The following is a 27,073-nucleotide window of genomic DNA, read 5'->3' on the forward strand; positions in this document are numbered from 1 at the left end:
CATCCAGATAGTGGGAGGTCTGACAACCCGAACAAGACAGCGAGCAAGAAATTCCATTCCTGTTGAAATCAGTAATTCCGAGGAGGAGGAGGCTGCTTTTTTGTGAGTGTGTGCATGTGCTTTCTTTTGTGTCACCTCGAGAAGGGCTCTGATATTGTTATTACTTTAAATATAGATTGCCCTGGGGCGGGGAAATGCACAAGGAAAGAGCTGGCAAGCAGCCTATCTCTCAGAAGAAAAGAGCAAGACTCGCAGCACAGGAACTGGCTTTACTCAAGTGTGCAGTTTAGAAGTCAAAAAACTATTTCAAATTACAGCATTATGGAGGAGACTGAAGAAAAAGGGCACAAAACTGGCTAAATATAGTGAAGAATATCGTAAACCAGGGTACAAAGTGCATCTAACTGCAATTTGAAAGTGGGCTCTGAAGTGCAACGTAAGTCTTCCTTAAATTGTATTCTTTTGTAATAGTATCTAATTGTTTAATTTCCATTCCAAAACCATGCTGGGCCAAAAGGTACAATTAGCCACGAAAATCAGCATGGAGCAGAATGTGTAATCTCTAATATGAGGCTGAAAATGATACTGAAATACAACAGAAGACAGAGACTATCAGCCATATTATGGAAGATGCACTATAAATAAGGGCATACGGAATTATTTCAACAGAAAGATGCTGGATGGAATCTTTAATCAACTTTCTTAATAGGGAAGCAAGAACTCTGCTGTTTAATATGGCAAGCTATTTTAATACTGCTGTGTTTAAAATTGTGTGATTGCAGTTACCAATAGCAATAAGATGTAGCTCCAGAGGGGAGTCCTAGTGGTTGAAAAAGTTTTTTCTCTTTTATTTCTCCAACATCTTTGCTCTCTGAAGCCTCAAATCCACATTCTCTATCCTACAGCCTGGTTTTGCTTTTCAGCTGGATTTTCAATGTATGCCAACACTGGACTTCCTATGGAACTGAAAACAAAACATTTCAGCTTTTGGAGTAATTCTGGTATGTTTTTCTACATCACGCTAGTGGCAAGAATTCAGTCAACAAAAGATTGTGGTCCCTCAACTTCTGGCATGGACAGCTGAGGAATATAATGCCCAATGGTGACACAGGGTGATAATTTCCTGTTTTTCACTATTTATCTCTGTGGTTTTGGACTTAACAATGGATATTCTTTGTGATGAGGAGAGCTCTGTGAACCCAACAGCAAACTCCTTCATACAAATAAATCAGGAGAGAAGACTCTACAGAAATGTTTATGGAGCTGGAGAAATTAATATATCGCATCTCATTAACTTGACTGTGGACTCTGAAAATCTTACCAATCTTTCATGTGAAAGTAACACGAGTCCACCATGCTACTCTTCCCTGATTCAGCTTTCACAGAAAAACTGGCCAGCTTTCCTGACAGTAATAGTGATTGTTTTAACTATTGCTGGAAATATTCTTGTCATCATGGCTGTTTCACTGGAGAAAAAACTACAGAATGCCACTAACTATTTTCTAATGTCACTTGCAATAGCTGATATGCTGCTGGGTTTCCTTGTCATGCCTGTGTCAATGTTAACCATTCTGTACGGTGAGTATTTGCTGTATAATCTACTGCATGTATTGAGAAGCTTTAAACATTGCATGCACATCCTGTTGTAATTATTATTTCATTCTCTCACTACAGAAAATTGTAATCATTCCATGTAAGTTGAAATATATGTAACTGGTTGATGGATGGAATAGGTGAAGTACTTGAATCTTTTCCTACTTTATATTTCTAGTTACAAGCATTTAAACACAGGTCAGAACATTAGTTTATTACTCAATTGCTAAATGAATTGTCTCAAAGTGTATATGAAGATGCTTTGTTTTCTTTACTGCTTTCAGGATTTTTACCCTGGCTTATAATTTTAATATTCCTAATAAGAATATAGGGTCCTGCCAGTTACTTTGCTCTGCAAATATGCACAGAAGCACCTTTAGATTCAAAGTAGGCAACCCTTCCATTATTTTAATTAAGTAATACAAACATAAATAATTTTCTTATTCCCAAGACCCTGCTTAGACATCTACTTTCCAGCAAATGCTGGAATAAGTATTTTGGGAGTTAAAAAATGGATGGAAGAATTAATTCTGCCTAATTTTTTCAGTAACATTTACAAATGCAAAGCTATGATTTCTTAAGAGAAGTTATTTGAGAATTAAGTTAATAATGGTTCACAGTTCATGCCCTTGCAGGTGATTAATAGCAGCTCTTCTCATTTTCACCACAATCACTTGCAGCAAGCAAGGATTGCAAGCAAGGAAAAAGCAGCACCCTATGTGTTCAGTAACAATATTGTCAGGCTGTTACTATCTGTAAACTTCAGAAAAGAGTTATCCAGTGCCACAACTGAATTTCTACAGTTCAAGAAGAAGCTAGACAACGTCAGGAGGAAAGTGAGATTGTTTAAAAGATTTCTATTGCTTCACTATTTTGGGACTAAAAGTCTAAGCATGAACCTGTGACTTCAAGGGAGATTTCATCCAGAAAACTGAGAGTTTGCTTTCCGTTTTCAGTATTTCTACACAGATTGCCCTCCGTAGCATTTGCAAACTGTATTTAGCATCAGTGACGGTGTAACACTGTGATTTATTGTATTAGTGTGCCATTACCTTTGGTGGGAGAAACAGCGTAAAACAGAAGTTGTCCGATGAGTGCGATTTAAGTCGTGCGCGATTCCCTGAGACAAGCAACAGGGACTCCTGCTGGCCAGGCTCCGCTGCCGAGGGAAGAGGCGCCCGAAATCCGCGGCTTGGGAGGGAATTTGGGGGTTGGGGCGCTGGGTGCCTTTCCCACACGCCGTGAAGCCGGAGCCCTCATCGCGGGGAAAGGCGGCACCGCTCTCCCTCCCTCCCTCCCGGCCGGCGCGGAGGAGCAGCGAGGCACCTAAAGACGTACAGGAGAGGCTGTGTTGACTTTGCCTCCTCTCTTCCTACTTTTTCCCCTGCAAGACCAGGAATGGAAGGCCTTTGCAGCGTAACTTGGAGTAGAAAATCATCTGGTGGTGGACACAGGTACCAGGAGAGCCGTCTTGGTGTGGTGCACTGTCAACCTCCGGGATGACCAGTCATGGCACAGAGGGAAACCTCCCCTTACACAGCAGCATTTACTTAGCCTCAGCTGCTTAATTTGAAACACATCACATGTTGACAGTCTTGAACCCAAACTGGCAGCCTTTGCATACACCTACTCTGCCAGGACACCTCAGAGGCTGTGGAGCAAGGGTGCTCCACCACCCTTTCCACAGCCCCTCAAAGGGGTATGGTGACTGTTTTGCTCCAGAGAGATATGATTTTCTTCTTGAGAGCTTTACAGCTACCATGGGCAATTCTGGCTCTGGTGCCCAGCCATACCAGCTATGTGCCTGCCCCAGTCTGCACCTTTTGGGCCAGGCAGACTTCTCCATCCACCCAGCAGCACCAGCCTCTGCTGGAAAAAAGACACCCAGCAAGTCCTACCAAGATGGACACGTCCACAGAGCAGAAAATTGCCTGGAGGATATTATCTACATCCTTCCAAAGTCTTACTGCATCCAGAGTTTTCTCCCTCATACCTTCCCCTCTCTTGAACATGTAGACTTCAAGAAGTTTATCTGGCAGATGCTGTTTTATCCCTACACCATCCAGGTTTATAGCAAGGACAAGAGGTCTAGAAGGATGTGACAAATACGTTCCCAAAGGTCACTGAAGCAAGAGAACAGATGTATGTTATCAATAAAAATACTTTAACACTTTTCCCTGTGTAAACTGGCCTGACCTGACAGAGGGATGCTACTGGGAAGTCATGCCCCTGAAAGCCAGCCACCATGTAACATGCTCTGGAGACCAGACTTCCCATTGAAAGACCAGAAATGATGATAAAACACATCCATAAAAGCTGTATGGCTTGTCAGCTCATATTGGAGCAATCCAAGAGCACCAAGAAAGATGTCTCCTCAGTGCCCACTGAAACTAAATTTAAGTAGGCACAGAGCTCTTCTGCCTTTCCCTCCATTCCTGCTGTTGCAAATCTTATACTGTCTCTCCAAAGGAGACAGGTACTCCCCCAAATACTAGCATATTCTCACAATATGAGCTTTACCACTGCCCCATGCTACACTGTCACAGGCCGCTTGGATAATATGCTCTAAATTAAATCACTAAATTAAATCAGATAAGGACATGGATAACTGCAAAACTTGCTCCAAGGAGAGTTATTAGTGATTCCTTGCAGGAATAGAAGGACCTTCAAATAGGGGTCCTGCGGGATTCTGTTTAGCCTGGGTCTGCTCAGTACTGCACCTAACAACTCATATAGTGTATGGAGTCTGATCTTACACAGCTTTCTAAAAGCACCAAGCTGGGAGAGGTTGCAAGCACTCAGAGAGGCAGGATGAGAATCAACAAGCATCTTGACCCCTGAAGAGAAAGTCTGAAATCAACAAACAACATTTAGTGAGGATAAATGCAAACGTAAAGAATCAAACCAACTTCTGCTGGGGAAATTTGTCCAGGCTTCAAGAATGATGAAAAAGATCTGGCTGTCAAAATGTGTTATAAGCTAAACATGCATCACTGGCATGATATTTTCATACAAAAGGCACTCATCATTCCAGGTTGCATAAGTAAAGACATTTCCTTCAACACCCATGAAGCAATCTTGTATTTCACTTTGCAGTCAGGAGGCCTTTGCAAGAGTACCAAGTCCTGTTTTAGTCACTGAATGGTACACAAGATGCAGATAAATTAAACAGATTCTAGGGCAGAGAAAAAAGAAGGACGAGTTTTAAAAGCATGATCTGTAATAAAAAGATAAAGTACTTGGCTTTTCTTAGTCCAGAAGACAAAAAAAAATGAACACAAAACTCGACAAGACATGATAGCCATCTTCTGATAGCCTCCAGAAAGGAAAGCAATCAATTAATTTTCATGGGTAGTGGAAAGAACAAGGAAAAAGGAAAGGCTTAACGTGCAGCAAAGAAGCTGTAGGGTTGAATATTGGTAAACACTAATGCGTCAGTTTTGCATTGCATTTCCTGGAGGAACCTATCAATATTCATTGATTCTTAGTCAAGTATATGGTTGATGCTTAAAGACAGGTGAGATAAATATCACTTGTATGCAACAAAATAATTTTTTCTTCAGCTGCCACTAAATCCAAAGTTTCAGTTTCAGAATTCAGGCAGCTTTGCACATCAGCAGGTGTTGATAATGCAGTAATTATGTGGATTAAAAGTCCTGAAACAAAATTGAGACCTTGCAGGTTTACAATGACAAAATTTCTTCTCTTTCCATAGATTTGCTGCCAGAAATGGTTAATTATAGCATCAAGCATCAGTGTTATACAAATAAAATTAAAAAGAAAAAACATATGCTGCCTGTAGCCTGAGAAAGAGGCAGAGTTAACCCTGAATCTACAGAGTTAGAAGGCTGCAAGCAAATGAAAGTATTTTCTTTAAACAGTGTCAGGTAGCTTCTATTGAACCTACCACTTACTACTGCTTAGTACTTACTACTATCCTCCTAGAAAGACCTTCCCCACTAAGACGTACGTGTCACAACAAAAGATGTATGCCACATCTTTATCTGATGTCAGCTTTCTCTTGTGCAGGATACACATGGCCTCTACCTACAAAGCTCTGTGCCATTTGGATCTACTTGGATGTGCTTTTCTCCACTGCCTCCATCATGCATCTCTGTGCCATCTCACTGGATCGCTATATTGCCATTCGAAACCCCATCCACCACAGCCGGTTTAACTCAAGAACTAAGGCTTTTGCCAAAATAATTGCTGTTTGGACCATATCAGTTGGTAAGTGAGGTAATATTTCACCACGTAATTGCAGATTTCTAATTTTTGAGAGGATTTGACGTATATACTGCAGTCAAAACCTTTATTCTCTGCCTGCAATATTTTGCTTTCAGTAGTCTAAGAAGTGCTGTCATGTAGCAATTCTGCAGTGGAAATCAACGACAATGGGAAATGGAGGAGAACTGAGCAGCACTGTCACTAAAAGAATATACATCAGTGATAGGACTGTTTTAAAAATGTGTTTATTTCTCATTTTGATTATCCATCATTACCCTAACATCTGAAAAGAAAAAAGGTGTATCAACTGAAAAAAAATATTTTACTGTTTTATGTAAGTCAGTTGTTCCCAGTTTTTTATTAGGGTAATTTGCTTAAAGATGTTTCTTATGGGCAGATTTTCTCTGCCTTTCTTGGTGCATATGGTGGGGAATTTATGTGCCCTATTTAGGAGACAACAAATGCTCTGTACACAGTGTGAATGAGAGGAGTTTCTCCAAAGGACAGTTCAGAGTTACAGTCTAAAGTCAGTGTTCTGAATGACCCAGTACATGAATCTCTTTTTGAACTGGCAAAACCCACAACCCCAAAACTAGGCATGGGAGCACTGTTCTTCCATTCCCATGGTGGCAGCATGTGCAGAGCAGTCTCATGGCATGGGAGGTGGCAGTTTGATGTGTGATGCCATCAGGGAGTTCCTCACACACCTGGGGCGGAGGCTCTCAAATGCTTTGAAAATGCAGCTCCCTTTCTGGCCTTCTGCTTTTGTAGACCCTTGAGCACTTGGTAGCTCGCTTATTCAGAGGCAGGAAAAATTCACTCTTTCACCCTGAAAGAAATGAGTGCTGTCAGCAATCAAAGGTAATTAGCTGCCTCCCTGGCTAATACAAATCATTGCAAGTGGTAATTGTGATCCTTTACCATTCTTCTGAGGGGAAGGAAAGGAGATGATGTCTACCACTGATGCCTGCCTGCTGCTCTAAATCATCTCCTGACCTCCCCTGACTCCCACAGTCTGAGAAATAGCGGTCTGGGATTTACATGATTTAAAATAGCTGTATCTTCTACTGCACAGCAAGAAATAGTGTGAGCCCTCACTCAGCAGGAGGATGTTGCATCCTCCAAGACTTAAGGAAGTTCAACTGCACCATGTGTGCCTCTGGGCACATAATTCAGCTGATTAGATGCAGATGTTTAGCAAAGGCCAGGTGAACCCCCCCCTAAAAGTGCCTTGCTCTCAACTATAAAGGAAACCTATAGCAACTCAGATGTAGATATCTTCATTTAGATTAGATGAATCATACCTTGTCTCTTTACAGTCACATTTTCATCAATCAAGTAGAAAACATATTAATTTTTCTGTCCAGTTTTCTCAGTCTTTAAAAACCATAAAAAAGTCAAGCAGTCCTTAAAATTGTATGTACTGTGTTTGTCTGCATTTATGTGCGGTACCTCATGCTTAGTGTGTGTGAAATTACTACCCTTTTGAAACACGAATTCACCGAATGATCAGAATGACCATTCCAGAGGCAAACCAGTGGTCCAGCATGCTTACTATCTTTTCTCAGACAGGGGCTTACTGCCAGAGTATCTGAATTAGCTCCCTATTCAAATGAATCCATAAAAATATATTATTTAAGCCCTATTAGTTAGAAAATGGTTTATGTCCTGTAGCAGGACATAGCTTAATATTTAATTTCAAAAGTTACGACTTCTTTGCGGTAATAACTGATAACTTACCCATTGTAAAAACACCTTTTTAGCTCTCTAGAGAACTTTAACAGCAATACAATAAGCTGCAGATATTTGTTATTACTATGGCAAGGTTCCTATTTATATAACTCTGAAAAGTACAACTCCTTATTTTATTGGAAATTACTCAGCTGTGGCATGAGTGAAGGGGATGGAGTCCTGCTTTACTGAAGCTGGCTAAGGACACGTAAGGGAACAGTGGATGTCAGGAAAACAGGTGGGCTGATAGGCTAAACTCCCGCTCATTCACACATAGCCTGTCATCAAAAGAGTGAGAAGGTTAAATAGATATAAATGAATGCAGACAAGCACACTGAGGTGGGCAGAAATAAAGTGGTGCTGAGCTGGTTTCTAGTCCTATGGAAGCAAGGGGCATGGGGAGATGAGTTGAAGGAAGACGGGTCAGTTCCCAGCATGCAACATTCATAGATAAACTGGCAAATGGGATATGCACTCCAGAGTACAGACAGGGAAGAAAACACATAGCAAGCTATAAAAAAGCTGATGGGTTAGTCACTGCCAGGCTGGACTGAGTTTACGCCATGGCACATCACTACATTATTAGAAAAAAAAAAGCCATTATTTTAAGGAACCTTGACAGATCCCAGATCATCCATACAACCTGCTATGAGTCATTCATCAACCCTGTCCTCCTGACCTGCCACCATCCAGCTCAGGATATGTAGGAAATGGGTTTCTGAAGGTTCTTTCTATATTGTTTACTAGTAGGACATGTTTCGTGAACAGAGGTGCTCTATGCATCATTTACCACTTTCTAGACTATCAGTGCTACTTAGAGTGACAGGGCTGCAAATTATTTAACTCTTTGCATTTTCACATAGCTATGGCTGAGAACACTCCCTAGGGTGAAGTGAGGGTGGTCAGGCACTGACACAGGTCGCCCAGAGTAGTTGTGGATGCCCCACCCCTAGAAGTGTTCAAGGTCAGGTTGGATCGGGCTCTGAGCAACCTGGTCTAGTGGACTGTGTCCTGCCATGGCAGGGGGGTTGGAACTGGAGGATCTTGAAGGTCCTTTCCAACACAAACCATTCTGTGATTCTGTGATAGCTGGCACAGGCAGAGCCAGTATTGGGAACAACACAACCTGCACAGTGCACGGTGTGGCTGACATCTGACTTACAAATTCAGATCCAAGGTTTTGCTCTCCAGCCTCAGATAGATATATTTTGACTTCCCCATGCTTCTGCAGTTTGCAGCTCAGCTGGTGCCCTGTGAACTCTTTGAAGTATTAGATGGAGGGTAAAAAGCAAGAGAAAGAAATGAAAGACGTTATATTCTCCTGTGCAGAGGTTCGTTTTAGCAGACGAAGAGGGGAAAACAGCCAACAGCTGTGTGTTGCCAGCACATTTAATAAGTTCCAGTGTCCATGCAAACAGGTCATGGCTGGACTGACCAGCACTGATGAACACAGGGGTTTGCTGGATGCTACCTTCTACCGCTCTCGCTATGGAAACAAACTGTTTAATCCCACCACTTGTTTTTCAATTTTCTGTCCTTCAGCTCATCATTTGGATGAGGATCTTTCTTCTTCTGACATTACGGTTTAATTTCTTTAACAGCCTTTGACAAAAGAGTCTTGTCAAAGCTTTCTAGAAATCCAGGAACATTACATCAGTTGGATTACCCTTATCCACCTGCTTCACTGACTCCTCCAAATACTAGTCAATGATTTGTAGGGCCTGCAGAAGTTCTTGTAGTGCTTCCCCATCTACCCACATCTTCATTATGACTTCTAATTTACCTAAGTAATTACACTTTTGTTCACTACATTTTGAATTTTCCTTCTATTCACTACATTCATAATTTTTTTCAATTAATTGATCCAAAGACCAGTCAATCAGTGATTTTCCTTTCATTGGCTTCAGTGACATATGAAGCATTTTAAAAACAGCAGAAAAAAAGCACAAATAGTTTGATTGACCTGACTTCTGAAATCTTGACTTTCTCAGTTTAAAAAAATAAATGTGTGCTAACATTTGTTTTTGCATTTAGTGGAAGAAAAGCATTTAGCCAGCAACCTTTCTTTCACTAGACCATACAATGCCATAGGCAATTGGTTTAAAATAGATTCTAATTACTGTAACAGATTCTAATCGTGTCTTTAATTCTTAAATCATCCAGTACCCACAGTGGCTAGATAATTAGATTATTTGTAGCTGTTGAAGGCAAAAGCCCATTAAACCCTGAAAATTGTTCCATTTGTTTTAAAGCACAGAGGTCATTACCGAGAACAGGTGTAAAAAGCCAAAGCATTTCCCCTTGCTAGAAAAATTAGAATTTTGAATAGAACTGGAATCTATAGAATTGTAAATAGAGCCTATGCTAAAAATATGGGTAAAATACCTTTGAGTCCTAAGTGGGACTAACAAACACATTGGTTTGTGAGAGGCTAACAGTGCATCATTCCCTCTTCCAAAAATCCTTGAAAGGGTCGCATAAAAGACTTACAGTCATGAATGTTAAGTCGTTATATATATAACATTCCTCAGTTCTTATTTCTCTCTATTCCTCTGTTAATGGTCTAAGTAATGTGAATTCTGATGAAACCCAAATACCCTAAGCTGAGTTTTCTCTTATCATTTCTCACTCAGCCTACACATCTGTTCACTGCCTTCAGGCAGTCTCTGCACTCCCCAGTCACTAACAACTTAGATTTATTCAGTACCTCTCATGTAGAAAAAAATTCCAACATTGAGCTGGATGCAGCTGGTAAAATATCTCCCACCACATAACTCTAAAATTTTGCCATTGCTTTTGAGACTTCAAAAATTAGAAATACTGTAGCATGTGAAGCAATATTCTCCAAAGTGCAGGGTGAAGTTACCTCCAGGTATACCAAACAAGCCCAGGGCAACTGAGCCCCTGATAATTTGGCAGCTTTTGCTGACACAGAGGCTTACACCTCCTCCACAGGCAGCCTGCAATTTCTCTGCGTGACTTCTTGTTGCCCTACAGAGTATGAAGGGCCAGGGAAGCAGCAGGGATTGGGAGAGTACAACCACCAGTGTCTCTGGATTGTGGTTTGCTGAAAACTTTGACCTCCTTCGGCTCACTCCTCCTTCTGCCAAGGACAGCTTTCATTTGAAAGTCCCTTTACAGTTTTCAAAAGGCACAAACAGTCAAGAGGCGGCAGGTTGGGAATCCCTGTCCCAAATTTGCTACACATCTATTTCTTCCAGACAACATAATTTGCCATTTCATTCAAGTCTGATTTAGGGATGGCTTGGCATAGGAAAAGACAATTTGTTATAAAATGGAATATACTGCCAAAATATATAAAATTGCAAAGAATTACACACTGAACTGTACTCTCACAATATAGATTTAAAGTTGAGCACCTAAATTTGGAAGTGCTGCAGCTAAACTTGAAATACCTACCACACTACTCTCTTTCCCATATAGTCATACACTTCACTTCTATTTCTTCTTTTGAAAACTTGACTTTGCATTCTTAGCAGTTTTTATAATCATTTCCTTGGTCAACAGGTCTTTTATTTTTATCATACTCTTTAAACCAGAGTTTGAGTATAATCAGAGAGTGAATATACTGTTTGCTCATTCCAGCTGGAGGATCTCAAGGCCAAACGTTGTAGATTTTTTTGTTTGGGCAATCCCCTGAAACCTTTAGCATTTGTGGACATAGATGCCACCATAAAAGTAAAAGGCCATAATGTTGTTGTCAAAAATTGTTGCACAACATATAGAGAAATTTGCATCAATTATAATGAAGGGGGTTGGCATGAAATTTCTTAAATAAAGTATTAGATTCAGAATCATCTCAGAAACAGAATCTTCATTCTATTACTTTATAGAGACACAGTGTATGAGGCTCAGTATTCAGCAACAATTTTTTCAGCAGAAAGTTCATTGCCGTACTGATGACTCCAACAGTAGTCACAACTAATGAGTGAACAAGCCCTTCCCATATAGGTTGTCTGAGGGAAGGTAAAATTCAGTTCCACACAATTGACATTCATTGTTGTGATGCACATTTCTGAGTTGACTAGCACATGTATTCTGGCTATGAGACATTACTTAAGGTGGTTCTGAGAAAGAGACATAAATATCCTATTTACTTTCCTCATTGATGTCAATTATTCCCGTATTTCCCATGTAACAGAATCCTTTACTTGATTTGTTGTTCCCAGAAGAGTGAACACATCTCATCCACCAGACCATCAGCTTACCACCCATATCTCCCTCTCATAACCGTGAAGGTTCAAAAAGCTTGCATTTTAAACTTGTTTATGTTTTTTTCATTATCTGACATGGACGTATTACTAACCTTATTGTTTTCTTTATGAAAAAATGCTCAAAGGAATGTTAATGATTTATATGCTTTCTGAATTCTCTGGATTTGGAAATACAGAGATTAAGAAACAACATAAGTTCATATGTCCATAGGGATACATTTGCAAACCAGGCACAATGAGCAACCTGGCATATATCTGGATGGGGTAGAACACATTATACCAGTAGATGTGTATCATTAAATGAAGAATAATTAAATATAAAAATAAAGAATATTATGTATACATTTACAGTATTCTTTGGGTAATTACATCAAGGTATGAAGGTTTTTGCCTGGGAAAAAGGCACACACTCCTTTTTTGAGCACTTCTTTTGCCAGAAACATTCTGCCTTACGGGTGAAAAAAGGAATGAGGAGTGGTTACAGCATTAATATGTGGTGTTTCTTTCTGCTTTGGTTTTATTTTTAAAGGCAAGTTGTAAACGATAGAGCAGAGCTATGTGGAAAGAACCTGGTTAGTTAAGGTACTGATGAAAGAATTTGCTAATTGTCTTTTTTTTTAAACTTGTCATTGTTTTGAAGACCACAAAGACCATGGTCCTCTTCCTCTTGAAGCTACAGGCAAAGAAACATTAATTTCACTTGGTCCAGGCCTGTCCTATTGTCAGGTTTCTTTAAATAAATAAGTTGGTGGGTGGCAATATGACCTACAGTATGGCCAGTCCCTCTTCGTAGGATATATCAGAGATAGATATATCCATAAATGGAATGTGTTAAGAAAAAAGGCAATAACAGCATAGTATCTATTATAAATTACTCTCCCTCCTCTGAAAGGATGTACTTTTTAGCCAGTCATATTCCTAGCACAGTGTACAATACATACAAGCATCCATAATAGATTTCCCATGTGGAGGGGGAAGGATGAGCCTGGGTCCTATTGCAGGATACTCTTTTCTGCAGAAAGTGCAATGTGAGGTGTTGCAAAATACAGAAAGGACATGTTCAAAGGCTGCTCTAGTCTTTTCCCAGGAGGTCTGTACAATAGTACATGCTCAAAAGGGGATTCCATGTTGCCAAGAAGTTACTTGAGCATCTTTAGTCAGAGGAGTTGGGATTTCCACACAGCAGAAACCACATACAGTACAAACGAGCAGAAGAGAAGCATGCAAGGAATTATGCTGGGAATTATAAACTCTGTCATCTGTACACTGTAATTGCATTTAATCATCTTCTAAATGAAAAATGGTGTTGATAAAGTAGCACTGTGTTGCATAAAAGAAGATGTCAAGAAGAGAGAAAATTTCACTCATTTAAAAATTATACAGAGCAATTTCACAACTTCTTTTATGCATTTTAAAGAATCAAATTTTATTTAAGCCAGATGTTGCATTTTTTGATATTAAGAAAGATACATGTATCACAGAATTCTACTTTCAAATGAAATCCTTACATTTATCCCAATTAGCAGGAATATTGCAAACTATCACACACCAAGGCTGTTATTACCTTTCCCCATGCATTTCCTGGCCTGGACCATTGGCATCCTTTCTAAGCAGAAGGCCAGCAAATAAGAGTCAGGGGTTTTGTTAGAACTGAGACAACATATTTCTAATTACCTGCAACAAATTTAGAAATACCTGTCAGCTGATTTCTCCTATGATATCCTCCAGAGTCATTGATGGAAGATAGCCTGTTGAACTCCTAAGATGTCCTGAAAGCAGGCTGTGGCATTGTGATAAGGGCTCTCTTTTCTGGCTGTTCAAAACTGGAATCTGTGTATTTCACAACATTCAATCATGCTTTTATGTTGAAAGTAAATCACACCCACTGGGAAGACTTGTTTCTTTTTGGCAGAACATTGCCCTTGTTATCATTTTGTATTTGATCTGAGTTTTGAAATGTCAAATTGACCGCTACTGCTAGGATCACAGACCCAGCTGAACTGTGAGTATCCTGACAGAAATACTATTTGGGTTTAGTTCTCAGGTGCACTGAGTAAGCAGTGTAAATTTCTTCTTACAAGCACAAAAGTACCCAGAAGTTTTAGTTTGAATGTTCACCAGTTAAAACCAACAGTGCCTTGCATATCACTACACGACATGAGGAGATCCCTCCTGCATTTCTTGTTGCAAGGACAGTTTATGTATTAATTCTTGATTTTCAAGGTGCTTTGTGACATTTAGCAGAAAGGTAACCCTAGGAATTATGCTATAGCACCCATAGATACCTGTAGATGGGAAATATGGGCAGACACGATTTATCCCTTTTTCGTCTCTTCTTCAACCCTGCCTTGTAAATGTGACCAGGGCATTGACTGACTCCACAGAAGAGCAGTTCAGTCAGGCTGAAGGGCATTAGCCACAGGGTGGGCAGTGAAACATAAAGTACAGCATCCTGAATCACAATCTGCAGACTAGTGCAGGCCTCTAAGCTGCTTCTCATTCTGTTTTTCCTTCCAAATTATCCATCACATCAGGGCATCTACCCTGATAACTCTCCACTCATTGCTTCAGTCTCCTCGTAAAATTAGTGATAAGCTGACCATTTGCCCAATCAGCAGCCTCTGCAAGCAACCGCAAAAGAAGGCATGGACAAAAACTGGGACATGGTCTGAGGTCTACAAAATCCAGAAGAATTACAGTTTTGGTTATCTGTGGCCTTCAGATGGAGTGTGAAATTGTTGTGAAAAAAAATAAGAATTAAAAATTTTATCTGATAGTTACATTCATTCTCCTTTTAAACTACAAAACAAGGCCAAGTAGCACTGCTGAAGAACTCTCAGAGATACCAACAGAAATCTATTCCATTCAGTGGAGGATTAAGGCAGAGTTCAGTAAACTATCAGCACTCAACAAGTCACATCATGTAATAATTAAAAGCCCACAGTTATAAAAACTGGGATAGTAGAGGATCTTGTCACTTAGAGTGCTCCAAGAGGCATCACGTTAGTTGCTTATGGTAGTGGAATATCTAAGATCTTTCCACAATTTCTAGCTTATTGCTGCGATAAGTTTTCTACTGTGTGTGCAGCATATATAGCACATAATAAATTAGCCCTGAGGACCCCTCAGGAGATTCATAGCTAAAAAGACAGACTGATAGTGTGTGATCTAGGAGGATCCTGTAACAAAGATATGGTATTTCTTTTTTTCTCAAAGCATAATTATTCCCAAATCTATTGTCCTAGCAGGCAGAACAGGGAACATTGTGAAGCCATCCAACACGGAATACAGAGAGGTCCCACGCTAAACAGAAGGGATATTACAGGTGGCTGGAGTTGATCCCACACAGAGGCACTTTTCAGATTAACATATTTACCTAAGCCAGTGACAACCATAAATTTGTAACTTCTTTTGAGTAGAAATTAAACCGTTACTACAGAGAATTTAAAAGCCACATTAACTGAGTACACAGAACAGAAAAAGGGTGTTTAACCTGCTCCGCTTCATTTTGCTGAGCCACAGAACTAGCAGTCTTAAATAGAATGAGAAGCACGTCGTCCTTCTGCACAGAGCTAGGCTGAAAACCTGCAGAATCTCTTGCAATTTTTCAGACTAAATATTCAGCTCTTTACTCATTATTTCTAATCACCATGGATGAAGGGGTTACACAGCTGACGTCAGTCTATGTTCCCTGGAGGAGAACATCAAGCCCACCTCCCTTCCAACCCTCAGCTGATGGCAGGATTGTAACTGCTGGCTGTCTTTCTTGGACTTGGGCTCTGCTCAGCCAGCATCCCCTGGGCAAGCTGCTTTGTTGGCCTCCTGTCCAGTCTTAGCCTGACACCATCTTACTATCTACTCTTTCCAGGCTCAGGGACAGTGATAAGTCTCAATCTCACCAAAGACCAGACTGCAAGAGGACCAATTTCATCTCAGATGTGATGTGGCAATGTGGTACCAAAACACTGTTGAGTGACTCCTGTAAACATTTCTTTGTCCCATCTCTAAGGATAGGCTAATTTTTCACATGGGAAAAACAGAGATGGTGCTTTCTCAGGTAAACAAGTTGGCTCTACATGGCATGATAGTATGCTCCAATCAGGTTGAGTGGGTTCCTCGATCAGTAAAGAGGAAAAGGATTTTTAGGCTGTCTCTATTATTGGCTTTTAACCTCCTGGACATCCTGGAGCTAAACTGCTCTATCTGGCCTTCTGCTGCAAAAGCAGGCCCAGATACCTTCTTGTCTGCCTCTTCTTTCCTGTACATGCATTTATAATGTCTTGTATATACACAATAATCTACACAAGGCAAAGACATTTACTTCTTGTCGAAAGGTTGACACCCTTACTGAGTCTAGGGCTGGGGTCTTCTGACATCTTTCTCCAGGTTTAACATCACTAAAATATTCATAATAAGACCATGAGGTCTAACCAAGAACAGTAAAAAGAAGGTTAATGAAATCCATGGCAGACCTGGAGAAGAAAATGGCATGTATTACACGTTATTTTCTTCTTGAGCCATATCGTACAAAATTCTATTTACTTGGCAGTTTGGTATTTCTGACTTGTTTAGAAAAAGTTATGTGCCCCTCAGTAGATATAAATGCTATAGTAAACAAGCAGATTGAATGCAAGTATGTGTCATCTAAAAGAAAATTTCTGTATAAATTGAGAAAGTCTTTTAATTTTCTGAGGTTTCTACATATTCTTTCTATTTGCTGGCCCTAGAGGTGAAGTTTTTACCTGCAGGTGTTTCATACAAGTAGTATGCTAACTCCAAGAAGGGAGACTTTTACTCTACAAAGGCAGAATCACTGCAGAGCTTCAGTTAAAATGAGGCAACGTGCAGTCACATGTCGAGATGGTCATTACCTGGGAATAGCTACAAGCATGTTAGGAAACAACTAAAATAATTAATGTTCAAATGAGGTACCAAGACTAGCTTTTAGACGTGTGACTGTCTCTCTGCTTATGAAACACCAGACCAGGCAGCTAAGCTTTGTCCAACAGTTTCTTATCCCTTGGAGGCTTCGCCTCTGCCCACTGCAGTCAGCAGACAGTGAAAGCAGCCTGTGCCAACCTGTGTGGGCACTAAATTAAGAGAGTTTGGTTGCAATAACAAGACTTTCTCTTTCAGCTTGTTCAGTTGAAACTGCTGGGATCTGTTCACCGTTGCTCTCTGCTGCACACATGAATGGCATCATCTGAAATCCCCAGTCCCTGGATCATTTTTCAAAAGAAATGTCTTCAGGACATTAACAAACCTTTATTTATTTATTTTTTTCTAACTGTTTGATAAGTGTAGACTTCTATATACCTCTGCTACTCCTTTTAGTGACTGAGTAACCATATCACACAGAGGGATAACAACTTCTCTCACTTTGAGATCTCTGTGAGAAGCCGGTAAACACGTTGGCAGAAGCCTTAATCCAAACCAAAGATAATCTCACTAGCTGAAAAGCAAAGACTGTGTTTGTGAAGAGGCTCAACTGGAAATTACTATGCAAAAGGTCTGGAAAATCCAACGAGAAAATAAGAAGGACCAGACTAAACAAGTCCTGCAGCACAACTAACAAAGAGAATTTGAGGTGTGTATAAGCAGGAAAACCACGTAACGTCAAAAGCAAAGAGAATGCTTCCTGCTGCTGGATTCTTGCTGCCTTTGGGCTGTTTGCACATTTTATAAGTGAATAGGATTATACCAAAGCAGCAAGCGACTCCATCAGCTGTTGCCTCTCTCGTAACTGACCCTGCTCTGAGCCCTGGATTTCTAATCAGGTCAAAAAAGGGGTACCTGTCCTTCATTTCTTGCACTGTCCTCCTGGTAATTCTCCTCTAATCCCATTTCTATTTAATTTATTATCACATTCCTATAAATTAATCTGGAGAGACACATCTCTGGTCTTGTAAGAAATAGGCTTCAGGAGTGAGGACATAAATGAGAAACATATTAGGAAGACACAGACTTCTCTGATTTTGTTTTTCTGAAGTGAAATAGATGATTTATGCCATAAATGGTCAATTACAATAATTTTCACACATAAATGGAATTTAATCTATCTTCTACTAGGCTAAATAATATGTTTCCTTAGAGATTTTCCAAGCTGCCAAGAACAAAACCATTTTAAAAATAATAGAGTAATCCAAGTATTACCTGGCACCCCCTATGTGAAGTTAAATTTAAATTAGTTTTCCTTTCAGTTGTATTAAATAGAAGATGTGTGACCAAATAAAGTGTTCCAAGGAAAAGACACAGAAAACCACCTGTGTGTGCCCTTGAATAAAGGACTAAATTTAGTTTATAAACAGTGATATGGAAAATGTCTGGACTCACTCTGATTCCAGTCTTATGAGGCCAGCCTCTCAGGATGCAGAAAGGAGACAATACTCCACCAGCATTATGACTCACTTAGCTCTCGAAGAAATCCATCTGAAACAAGCATTATGTGGGGATTTGTGAGAGAAAACTTCTCACCCACTCCTGCCCCCACCAACACATGTACCTACTGTTAGGGAAGAATTCCGTGCTTGTCTCACACGTGAGAAGAAATTCTAGCCCAGGACTTTGGGGACACTGCCACACTGACTAGGAAAGGCAGAAGTTTTTTAACATTCATGCTAACTAGATGCAGCCTCAGATGGTGATTCTCAGTCCACCCAGAGCTTTTCAACATCCCCCCTCCCCAGGTGGAAATTTCTGCTTCTGCACTGCCACCCAGTAGCAAACAGTACAACCTTGCTATTGAAAATGTGGCTGGCACTATTTTGGCAGCAAAAAAATATAACAGTGAAAGGTTTGCCATGACTGGAAAGGAACTGATTGGGCACATTTTCAGGTGCATGCAGAAAAGACAGCTAAGTGTTTGCAGCTCTGGGGAAATGATGACTCCCACACTAGTGAGTGCCAAACACCAAGCAGAGACATGGAGCCAGATTGAGTGGCTCTTCTGCAGATGTTTAAATGAAAGTAGCTGTGGTTAAACTCCAGCTCCTGATATAAGATTCAGGCATATTTACATCCTGGATACTCAGGGGAGGACGCGGTCCATGGTCCTCCCTCTGCAAGTGGCTGACTGTGGCTTGCGTTCCTAGAGCAAGCAAACACACACCATGGCAGCCCAAATGAATAAATACTATTTTGTGTGGTTATTTAAGTATAAAATATCAAAAATAATATGATGGCAGTGTGCAACAAGGAAATTTTCATACAACATGAAACTGCTTGTATGACTTGGGACATAGCAGGCGAGTGCACATGGACTACTGTTTGTTGTTTGAATGTGTAGATGTACCAAAGGACGACATTTTCTGACTACAAAAAGGCATCGGATAGTGGGCATGGGCCTTTATAAAGAAATTAGACAGTATTGCCACATTGGGCTGCTTGAAGGAGAGACTGGTTTCTCCAAGCAGAAATCCTTTCATATTCAGTGTCACAGCACATCTCTGTGCAGTGGCCCATGAGCTGGCCTGTAACCTGGTATGTCTGAATCAATGTGAGTGCTAAAACTTCAGATGGAGAGGTTTTTTTCTTTTTCATGAGAAGGCGAACCAAGGTGCCAAATTTTATTGAGAAATATTGTAATGACGTTTCAAAAAGGTGATTTCTATCCCTTGGACATTTATCAAGGTACATGGTATTAAGGCACATGGTATTAAGGCTCATTTGAATTAAAATAATTTGAAATGGATATATGTGAGGTGAAAGCATGTGACTGACAGTTTCTGCTTGAAGGAAACTTCACAGAAGGAACCTTGATCTTAACAGTTCACCCTAAGTAACACGAGTGTGCCATCCTTCAGGGCATATTGTAAATTCTAGCTTTAATTTATTGATAGCCTCAGCAGCTCAAGGCAGCTGCAAACCCAGTTTACCTGTCCAGCTAAAGTGGTTTTATGGCTGTTGTATACCTCTGAAGTCAGCAATGTGTTCCACTAAATCAACCTTTGTCAGTTTTACCAGGCTTTTTGAGAGAATAAAAAGAAGGATGCCATTGCTTTACTTCGTAACCTTTGGTGTTTTCAAGAGCCTTTTGTCGTTCTGAAATTGTGCCCAAATGCTTGAGGTTTAATGCAGGATTTATTACTGCTCTTTATTGTTTGGGATCTGTTGTGTGGTTTATTAAAATCCCTAGTTTGAGACAGCCACCTTGTATAAATCAAGCTGTATAAATAAACCACCTTGTACCTGAGGAACATAATATTTAGGGTTTGTCCACAAGGGAAAATGTTTAAAGTGGGAATGTCAACTGGAAATGGAGTGGCTAATGTACCTTCAGGGCTTGGATGGATGTTCCCATTCTGTGCTGAATGCTTCCTCGTGCCTCAGTTTAGTTTGTTTTGGAAGCCAAGAAAGATAAACCGTAAAAAAGCCCTCAGGGGATAACCAGGTTTTTTCCAGATTGACTTTGGGGTGGGGGGAGCTGGGAACATGGAATGGGCAGGGTGTGGAATAGCTGTTCTGTTACAGCCCTATCAAGTTTTTTCATCCAGATCTTCTGTTTGCACATGCTCCATTTCCCAAATATGTGTTTGTCCCTACCTGGTAGCACTGCATGACCCTTTCTTGTGAAGCTTATTTCCTTCTTATGACATTTGAATGCTCAGGCACCATCTGTATCTTCTTAAACATCCACAGTCACCAAGAGCAGGGAGTTGGAAAGCAAGGACCATAAACGAACAAGGAATTATACTTCTGAAACAACAAGGTGAAATTCATCACTGAGCTTCAACTTTTAAAGAATTAATTTGGTCAGCTGCAACAGTGTTAATGCAAATTATACCAGGACTTTTTGTTACGGATTTACAGGTTTGATCTTGACCAAACCTCAGTGATGTGTGGGTGATACTCTTGGCCATATGTGATGCTTCCTAAAAATTCTATCATAATAGTGGATGTGGATTGCACATGGAAGCTCCTTTATTTACAGTTTAAACATGACTGCCTTTGAATTTGATCCCTGGGTCCTCGTGGGATTTGCTATACTCGTGCTGCAGAAGCCAAAAACTACCTTTTGAAGAGGGACAAACTCTGCTCCTTTCAGGAAGGGAGCAGTAAGTTTAGTCCCTGTAGAGATAGGAAAACACAAAAATGGGCTGGAAGTTTATTTATTCCATGCAGGAATGCCACGATATAATTTGTGGGATCCCCTGCATCAGCTGAACTGGGGTGTATACAAAAAGTAGGCTACAGCTGTTAATGTTCTTTGCCACTGAAACGTGGTACCTCTGCTGTTTTCAAACTATACAGTCCTCTTACCTGTGGCTGTAGGGGAAAGACGCCTTGAATGGTCACTCAGAAAAATTTACATGACTAACAATGCCTTCTACAGCTCTGATGGGTGCAGCACTTTTGTGCTTGTTAATGGATTGACAAAGAAATGTGGAAACTTCAGCTGCAAGCTGAAGCTCATTTCAATTTTTTTAAAGCCAGAAATCTGGGTTTAGATGCCAGTCTCCAGAAGCTGCTAACAACAAAACAAAGCAGTTGGGCATTTGCTGCTCTTGTGTTTCAGGTGAGGAGTTGTAACTGACTTAGGCCCTTTACTTGAAAAAGCGTGCAATTATGCTGAAATTTTCTTCTTTCTAGTGCTGCTGCCTCTGCACTCGCCTCCTCATGCAGCTGAACCATAAGGTAGTAATGAAAGGCATCTTTTAACTCCGTCAATACCATTGTTTATTTTATCTCTGCAGTTCACACTAGGTCTTTGACTGAAATATAAAAACAGCCTTGCTGTTATCAGCACAGGGCAGAAGCAGACTGGAAACTTGTAGTATTGCTCTGACTAATGCTGTGTCTTCATGCAGCTGAAGTTTAATGCTGGAAGGCACTGTGTGCCTTCATCACCCCTTCAACTCACCCTAAAAAAGAAAAGGAACTTCAAAGCATTCCTCATTTCCCTGGAGGTGCTCAGCACCACAGGTTACTCAGCTGCAGCTGGGCAGTCTGGCTTCTGCAGATGACCTCTTCCTCCATGCTGTCAGTCAGACTAACTTGACCTTTTTAGCCAGAAGCTTTCCTGGAGTCACTTGAAGTTTCTGTCAGCTCCACTCAGAAGGTGCCACACACTGCACAAGTTTGCATATTAGCCACTGGCTTCTCCTAGTGCAAGTTCAAGTATTTAGAGCTTGTGCAGCAGGAGCAGAAAGGGAAATACCACAGGCTCTCCACCAGCTTCTGCCCTGGGCAGATAAGAGCAGCACTTTTCTAAACTGGCCTGAGACATTGCCATGACTCAGTTCAAAGCTGCAAAGATAAATTAAGCTACAGTGTTCCTAGAAAAATAAAGGTCTTTGTAGAAGTTCCAGAAGCACCAAAAGACTGAAGCATTTGAAGATAATAGTAGTCTAATATTATTATTACTGTTATTATTATTTTCTTGTATTGAGCCTGTATTCCACAGCCTTCCTCTAGGACTGGAGGTGTTGCGCTGGGCACTGGAAGTGTGTGAAATGAAGAGATAGTTTATGCTTTTAAAGGGCTCCCAGTCTAAGCACCAGAGTGGGAAGAAGGGAAAGAGAGGTAGAGGAAGGTTCCATTGAAAAGCTGATGTTTCAGAACTCATCTGTGAACCAGTAGGGACATTCTTGGGCATACACTGAACAAAGTAGGGCACATCATCCTCCTCACATCATAAGAAATTCTTCTCTAATTAATGTTTTTCTTCCTCATAAACCAAAAACAGCTACTGGGATTTCTGTTAAAAAATGCAAATGGAACTGAAGCTCCCAGATTATGCTAACTTTCTACAGGAATCAGAGTCCTAGCTGCTTTTATCCAAACAGGGCTGCATTATCACCCCCTGCTTTACAACTCCACTTCTGCTGTCTTCACAGCACATCATCCCTTTCACTGTCTGAACATTGCCTCTCATCAAGAGACAGCATGGAAGGGAAGAGACAAATGCTGAAAAAAAGCCCAAAAGAACAACCAAAGAAACAGCAGCTGTTTGATTTTGCCCAGGCACTAGCAGCATTTGCAGGAAGTCCCTGAGGAAATGACTGAGTAGGTTGAAGTAGACAGAGCAGTCCAAGGAGAATGGACTTCATCCCCTTGCCTTACCATTCATGACAAGGCAAGGATGCAGCACATGCTCCAGGGAAAGACAAAGTTTGCATAGCTGTGCATTGAGAGGGAAACCTCTAGCATTTGGCAATACTATGAAAGGACCTTTGCAGTTCTGAAAGGAAACCACATCTCAGGCTGCCTCATATTGGTGTCTCTCAGGGCTTAACTTGTCCCCATTGTTCATTGCCACTTCCATTGCCATGGAAAGTTTTTTTTAGCATTTAGACTACATTGACTGTATGGAGATTACAGGAAGAGAAGAGAAAGACCCAGTGAAAGATTACTCGTAGACCTAATATAAAAAATTATCTTTTTTCCTGACACCAGGATTTCCCAGCCTGCACAGAAACCAGTACCAGAACAGTTCTAATCCTCTACTGTGAAACAGTCCAAGATCACTCTTAAGTCACTTCAGAAAAGAAAGACAGTATCATCTTGATCATAGTTCATAAAAGCCTTTGCAAAGTTGGCAGGAACCAAGATGCAAGTCTGGAGATCATTATAAGGGGACAAAATTCAAGAATTTAAGGAGTTATGCTTTTGTGGCTACCATGTGTCATGGGACAGTTGGATGTAAACAAATGTATTCTGCCTGTGGCTGAGGTAATATGCTAAGATCACCTTAGCCAGAGGTAAAGCACAGGTAGATGTCTGTTTATTTTATTCTTGGGGACTGGAAATGTTGTTTTTCATTATTGTGTTTAATCTCTTCTTTCTCTGATCCACCTTCAGGTATCTCCATGCCTATACCCGTCTTTGGACTACAAGATAAATCTAAAGTGTTTAAGAATTGCAGCTGCTTACTTGCAGACGAGAATTTTGTTCTAGTAGGCTCTTTTGTGGCATTCTTCATCCCTCTGACCATCATGGTAGTCACTTACTTTTTAACCATCAAGTCGCTGCAGAAGGAAGCTATGCTATGTGTGAATGACATTGGCCCAAAGACCAAGTTTGCTTCATTTAGCTTCCTCCCTCAGAGTTCCCTGTCCTCAGAAAAACTCTTTCAGCGCTCCTTGAACAGAGACATGGGGACTTCTGGGAGAAGAACCATGCAATCCATCAGCAATGAGCAGAAGGCTTCCAAGGTTCTTGGCATTGTCTTCTTTCTGTTTGTTGTGATGTGGTGTCCATTTTTCATCACCAATGTGATGGCTGTAATTTGCAAGGAGTCATGCAATGAAAAAGTCATTGGAGGACTCCTTAACATATTTGTTTGGATTGGTTACCTTTCTTCAGCTGTCAACCCACTCGTATATACACTGTTCAATAAAACCTACCGCTCAGCTTTCTCTCGTTACATTCAGTGTCGCTACAAGGAGGAGAAGAAACCTTTCCAGCTGATTTTAGTGAACACTATCCCAGCACTTGCATACGATTCCAGTCAGCTCCAGCTAGCACAAATGAAGAGTTTGAAAAAGGAGGCAAAAATGATGGCTAAGGATTACTCAATGGTCACAATAGGAATACATCGTTTGGATGGTACCTCTAAGGGAAGTATCAGCCCAGGGAACGAAAAGGTTAGTGGTGTGTGATGGCTGGCAGCTGCCATGACAACCACCGTGTGCTTGCTGAAAATTTCACCTGGCTGGGAGAAGCTCTGATAGCTTAGGAAAATCAGCCCTGTTCAAGAGACTTTCCAATAACATCATATACTCCTCATATTACCCTGTGGATGAAAAACAGGGTTTTAATGGTATCAAATGTGCAATTTTTTTTCATACAGTACTTTGGCTGTTTTAAGCACAGGCTTTATTAAACTTATTTTTTTAATATTCTAAAGGATATATTTCTTAAAGAAAAAAATGCAATTTCTGGTACTATAATATGGGCTGTGAAGAAACTTACGCATTTCTTTTCTCTTTGCAAATGAAAGCTAAGCTGTCCTTTGATGTTCCTGCAGAGTAGGTTCCAGCTAGTTTGTCTTGCTACAATCGAGTTTTGTTATCATTAACTGAATGAGCACTTTATCAAATTTTAAATAAAATGATGGTTAATTTGCTAATATATATTTAAAATAAATTTTAAACTATTAAAGAAAATCTATTAAAACTGCTATAGATTAATTATATGGGCATTTTTTTAACTGTTTTATGGTTATTTTTTCCTTCTGAGTAACCATTCTGAAATGTCACTGGGCTTTTCTGCCGTTTGTTCTGTATTTCAAGTTAGGAATCTTCAGAGAGAAATTATACTTAAATGATCCTTTGTTTCTACCACCATTTGTAATCTTCATTTTATGCATTGTACTTTATTTCTGTTCAAAAATTTCTTGTGTTCATGTTTCATGTGTTCAGCTTAAAACTTGAAAGTAATATTTTCAAAAGTAATTATTTGGATTGATTCCCTGCTCCTTCCCACTGGTGTTGTCAGGGAAGTAAAGCGAGAGAAGACTGGAAAACCAGGCACAACATTGCTAAATAATTTCAGGAACTGTTCCAGGTCCATGCCTCTGTTCAATTCTAACAAAGGCTGATTTAAGTTATGTCAGAGGAAGTTTTGCATGAGTAAAGATTTCAGTAAAAGGTTGCAGCGGATTGTCTCTCGTTTTTGATTTAAAAAGGCCATTTTGAAGAATGTCCTCCTGGTTTTGTTTTAGGATTTGCAGGGCTAGAATTATTAGAAAACTGTTAGTTGCTAAAAATTGTTTTCCCTAGTTTTGCTGTATTGCTGTTAAGGCAGATTGCTCAGGAATGGTCAGTAACTTGCACTACTAGGACTCAGCCTTAATGAAATATGTATGGGCAAATGGGGCTCTCTTGAAATATAACAGGACTTTTAAGTGGCACTGTATTTCACCTGCATAGTTCCAAGGGCAGAATACGTTCCATAAAGAACGTTGTTTGACAGACATGCCTAGTCAAGAAACTCCTTTCTTTTGGGCATCACAGCCAATATCACTGAAGCCAGTGGGACTTTGCCACAGAGAAGAAATACAAATGTTGCATTCACTGACAAAACTTAAATCCAAGCATTTGATTCATTCCATGAATTTTGCAGCCATAATCTCATTAGAACCAGGATGTATTCCAGTTTCTCTGGAAAAAACACTGCCCATCCAGAAACCAAGCTCCAATACCTTTATCAGTCCTTCCCCTGAAGTTTTCAGTTTTCACAGAACAATTAAATTTCCACTAAGTCAAAGAAAGAGAAGGACAGAGAGATAAGATACTGATCTGTGGAAGACAAGGTCTTAAAAGTTGGCTGGGTATTTGACCAAATTCAAAGAAACTGATTTTTTTGTTATATATACAGTATACCTAAATCTGATAGTTTTATGAGCCCTTTCCTCCGAAGTGGGATAGTCAGAGCCACCATGCACTGGTCATACAGGAGCTCTGCAGGCCTATGGTGACACTGACTCATTCCACAGGCCTCAACCTCCATCTCTGTGTCTAAGTGTCATGCTGTAGCCCCGTTGCAGTGATGCATGTCATCTATCAGCTCACGGTCATTAATGGCTTTCCCCTGGGAACAGGCACCTCAGGGAATAAGTAGGCAGTAACAAAACCAAAGGTCTTTTATGAGTAGAGGTCTGAGGCTCAAGATCTGCCACCAAAACAGATTGCCTTCATATGATGATAGGGGATTGAAGGCCTTTAAACTCGTGTGTGAGAGGAGAGGAAACACAGAGGCTTCCACCAGTGGAGGGAATTGCCACATTTTGTGTCTGTCTTGATGCAAGTTTCTCTGGCCTTGCAAGAGAAAGAAGTAGATGGGACAGCCAGCTTTTGTGTCTTACTGCCCATTTGTGCCAGGGAACAAAGCCTACCTGCATACTGTATGATGCATATGGCCCTGCACTTCTCCAGGGCTCAATTCCTCCCAAGACTCCTGAGGCTCCAGTTGCTGGTCTGCGCAGTCTCCTTCACCAGCTTGCACTTGGTAAACTGTTATTGAACGTTTAACAATCACAGCTTATGCTCTCGGCTTACTGTCTGCATTTCACCCATGTGGCAGAGCAGATCAGCTCACCATTTCTCTTTCATTTCACCTTCTGTTCCTCTTCCACGATGTCAAATTGCTCAGGTTGCAAATACTGACAGGGAATACTTCACTACAATCAGAGAGAGTTTCAATTACTGGCTTGAGGTTTCATTAGAAAATGACTCTGAACAATCATTTTTTTCCAGCTTATTAAAATAAAACCTATGTTTTGGACCTAAGAGGATTGACAGCATTTCTTTAATTGACAGCTGGAGATAAAGTAACACTTATCTTTT

General features: G+C 40.4%; 1 protein-coding gene across 1 annotated transcript; it reads left to right on the top strand.

The window, feature by feature from the left end:
- Nucleotides 1-26,010, top strand: HTR2A (5-hydroxytryptamine receptor 2A). The gene is made up of 4 exons (XM_032680888.1): nt 1-102; nt 906-1,578; nt 5,623-5,823; nt 23,586-26,010. Exons 2-4 carry the CDS (start codon nt 1,164-1,166, stop codon nt 24,383-24,385), a joined length of 1,416 nt encoding a protein of 471 aa, XP_032536779.1. The 5' UTR covers nt 1-102; nt 906-1,163; the 3' UTR covers nt 24,386-26,010.
- The last annotated feature ends 1,063 nt before the right edge of the window (nt 26,011-27,073 follow it).

This window comes from Chiroxiphia lanceolata, chromosome 2 (genome assembly GCF_009829145.1).
Source record: "Chiroxiphia lanceolata isolate bChiLan1 chromosome 2, bChiLan1.pri, whole genome shotgun sequence".
NCBI classification, from domain to species: domain Eukaryota; kingdom Metazoa; phylum Chordata; class Aves; order Passeriformes; family Pipridae; genus Chiroxiphia; species Chiroxiphia lanceolata.

Bases quoted from the DNA above. Each gene is read 5' to 3' on its own strand.
- HTR2A (XM_032680888.1), top strand. From the start codon at position 1,164: ATGGATATTCTTTGTGATGAGGAGAGCTCTGTGAACCCAACAGCAAAC. The intron at 1,579-5,622 runs GTGAGTATTTGC...TCTCTTGTGCAG, and splicing joins AATGTTAACCATTCTGTACG to GATACACATGGCCTCTACCT. The intron at 5,824-23,585 runs GTAAGTGAGGTA...ATCCACCTTCAG, and splicing joins TGTTTGGACCATATCAGTTG to GTATCTCCATGCCTATACCC.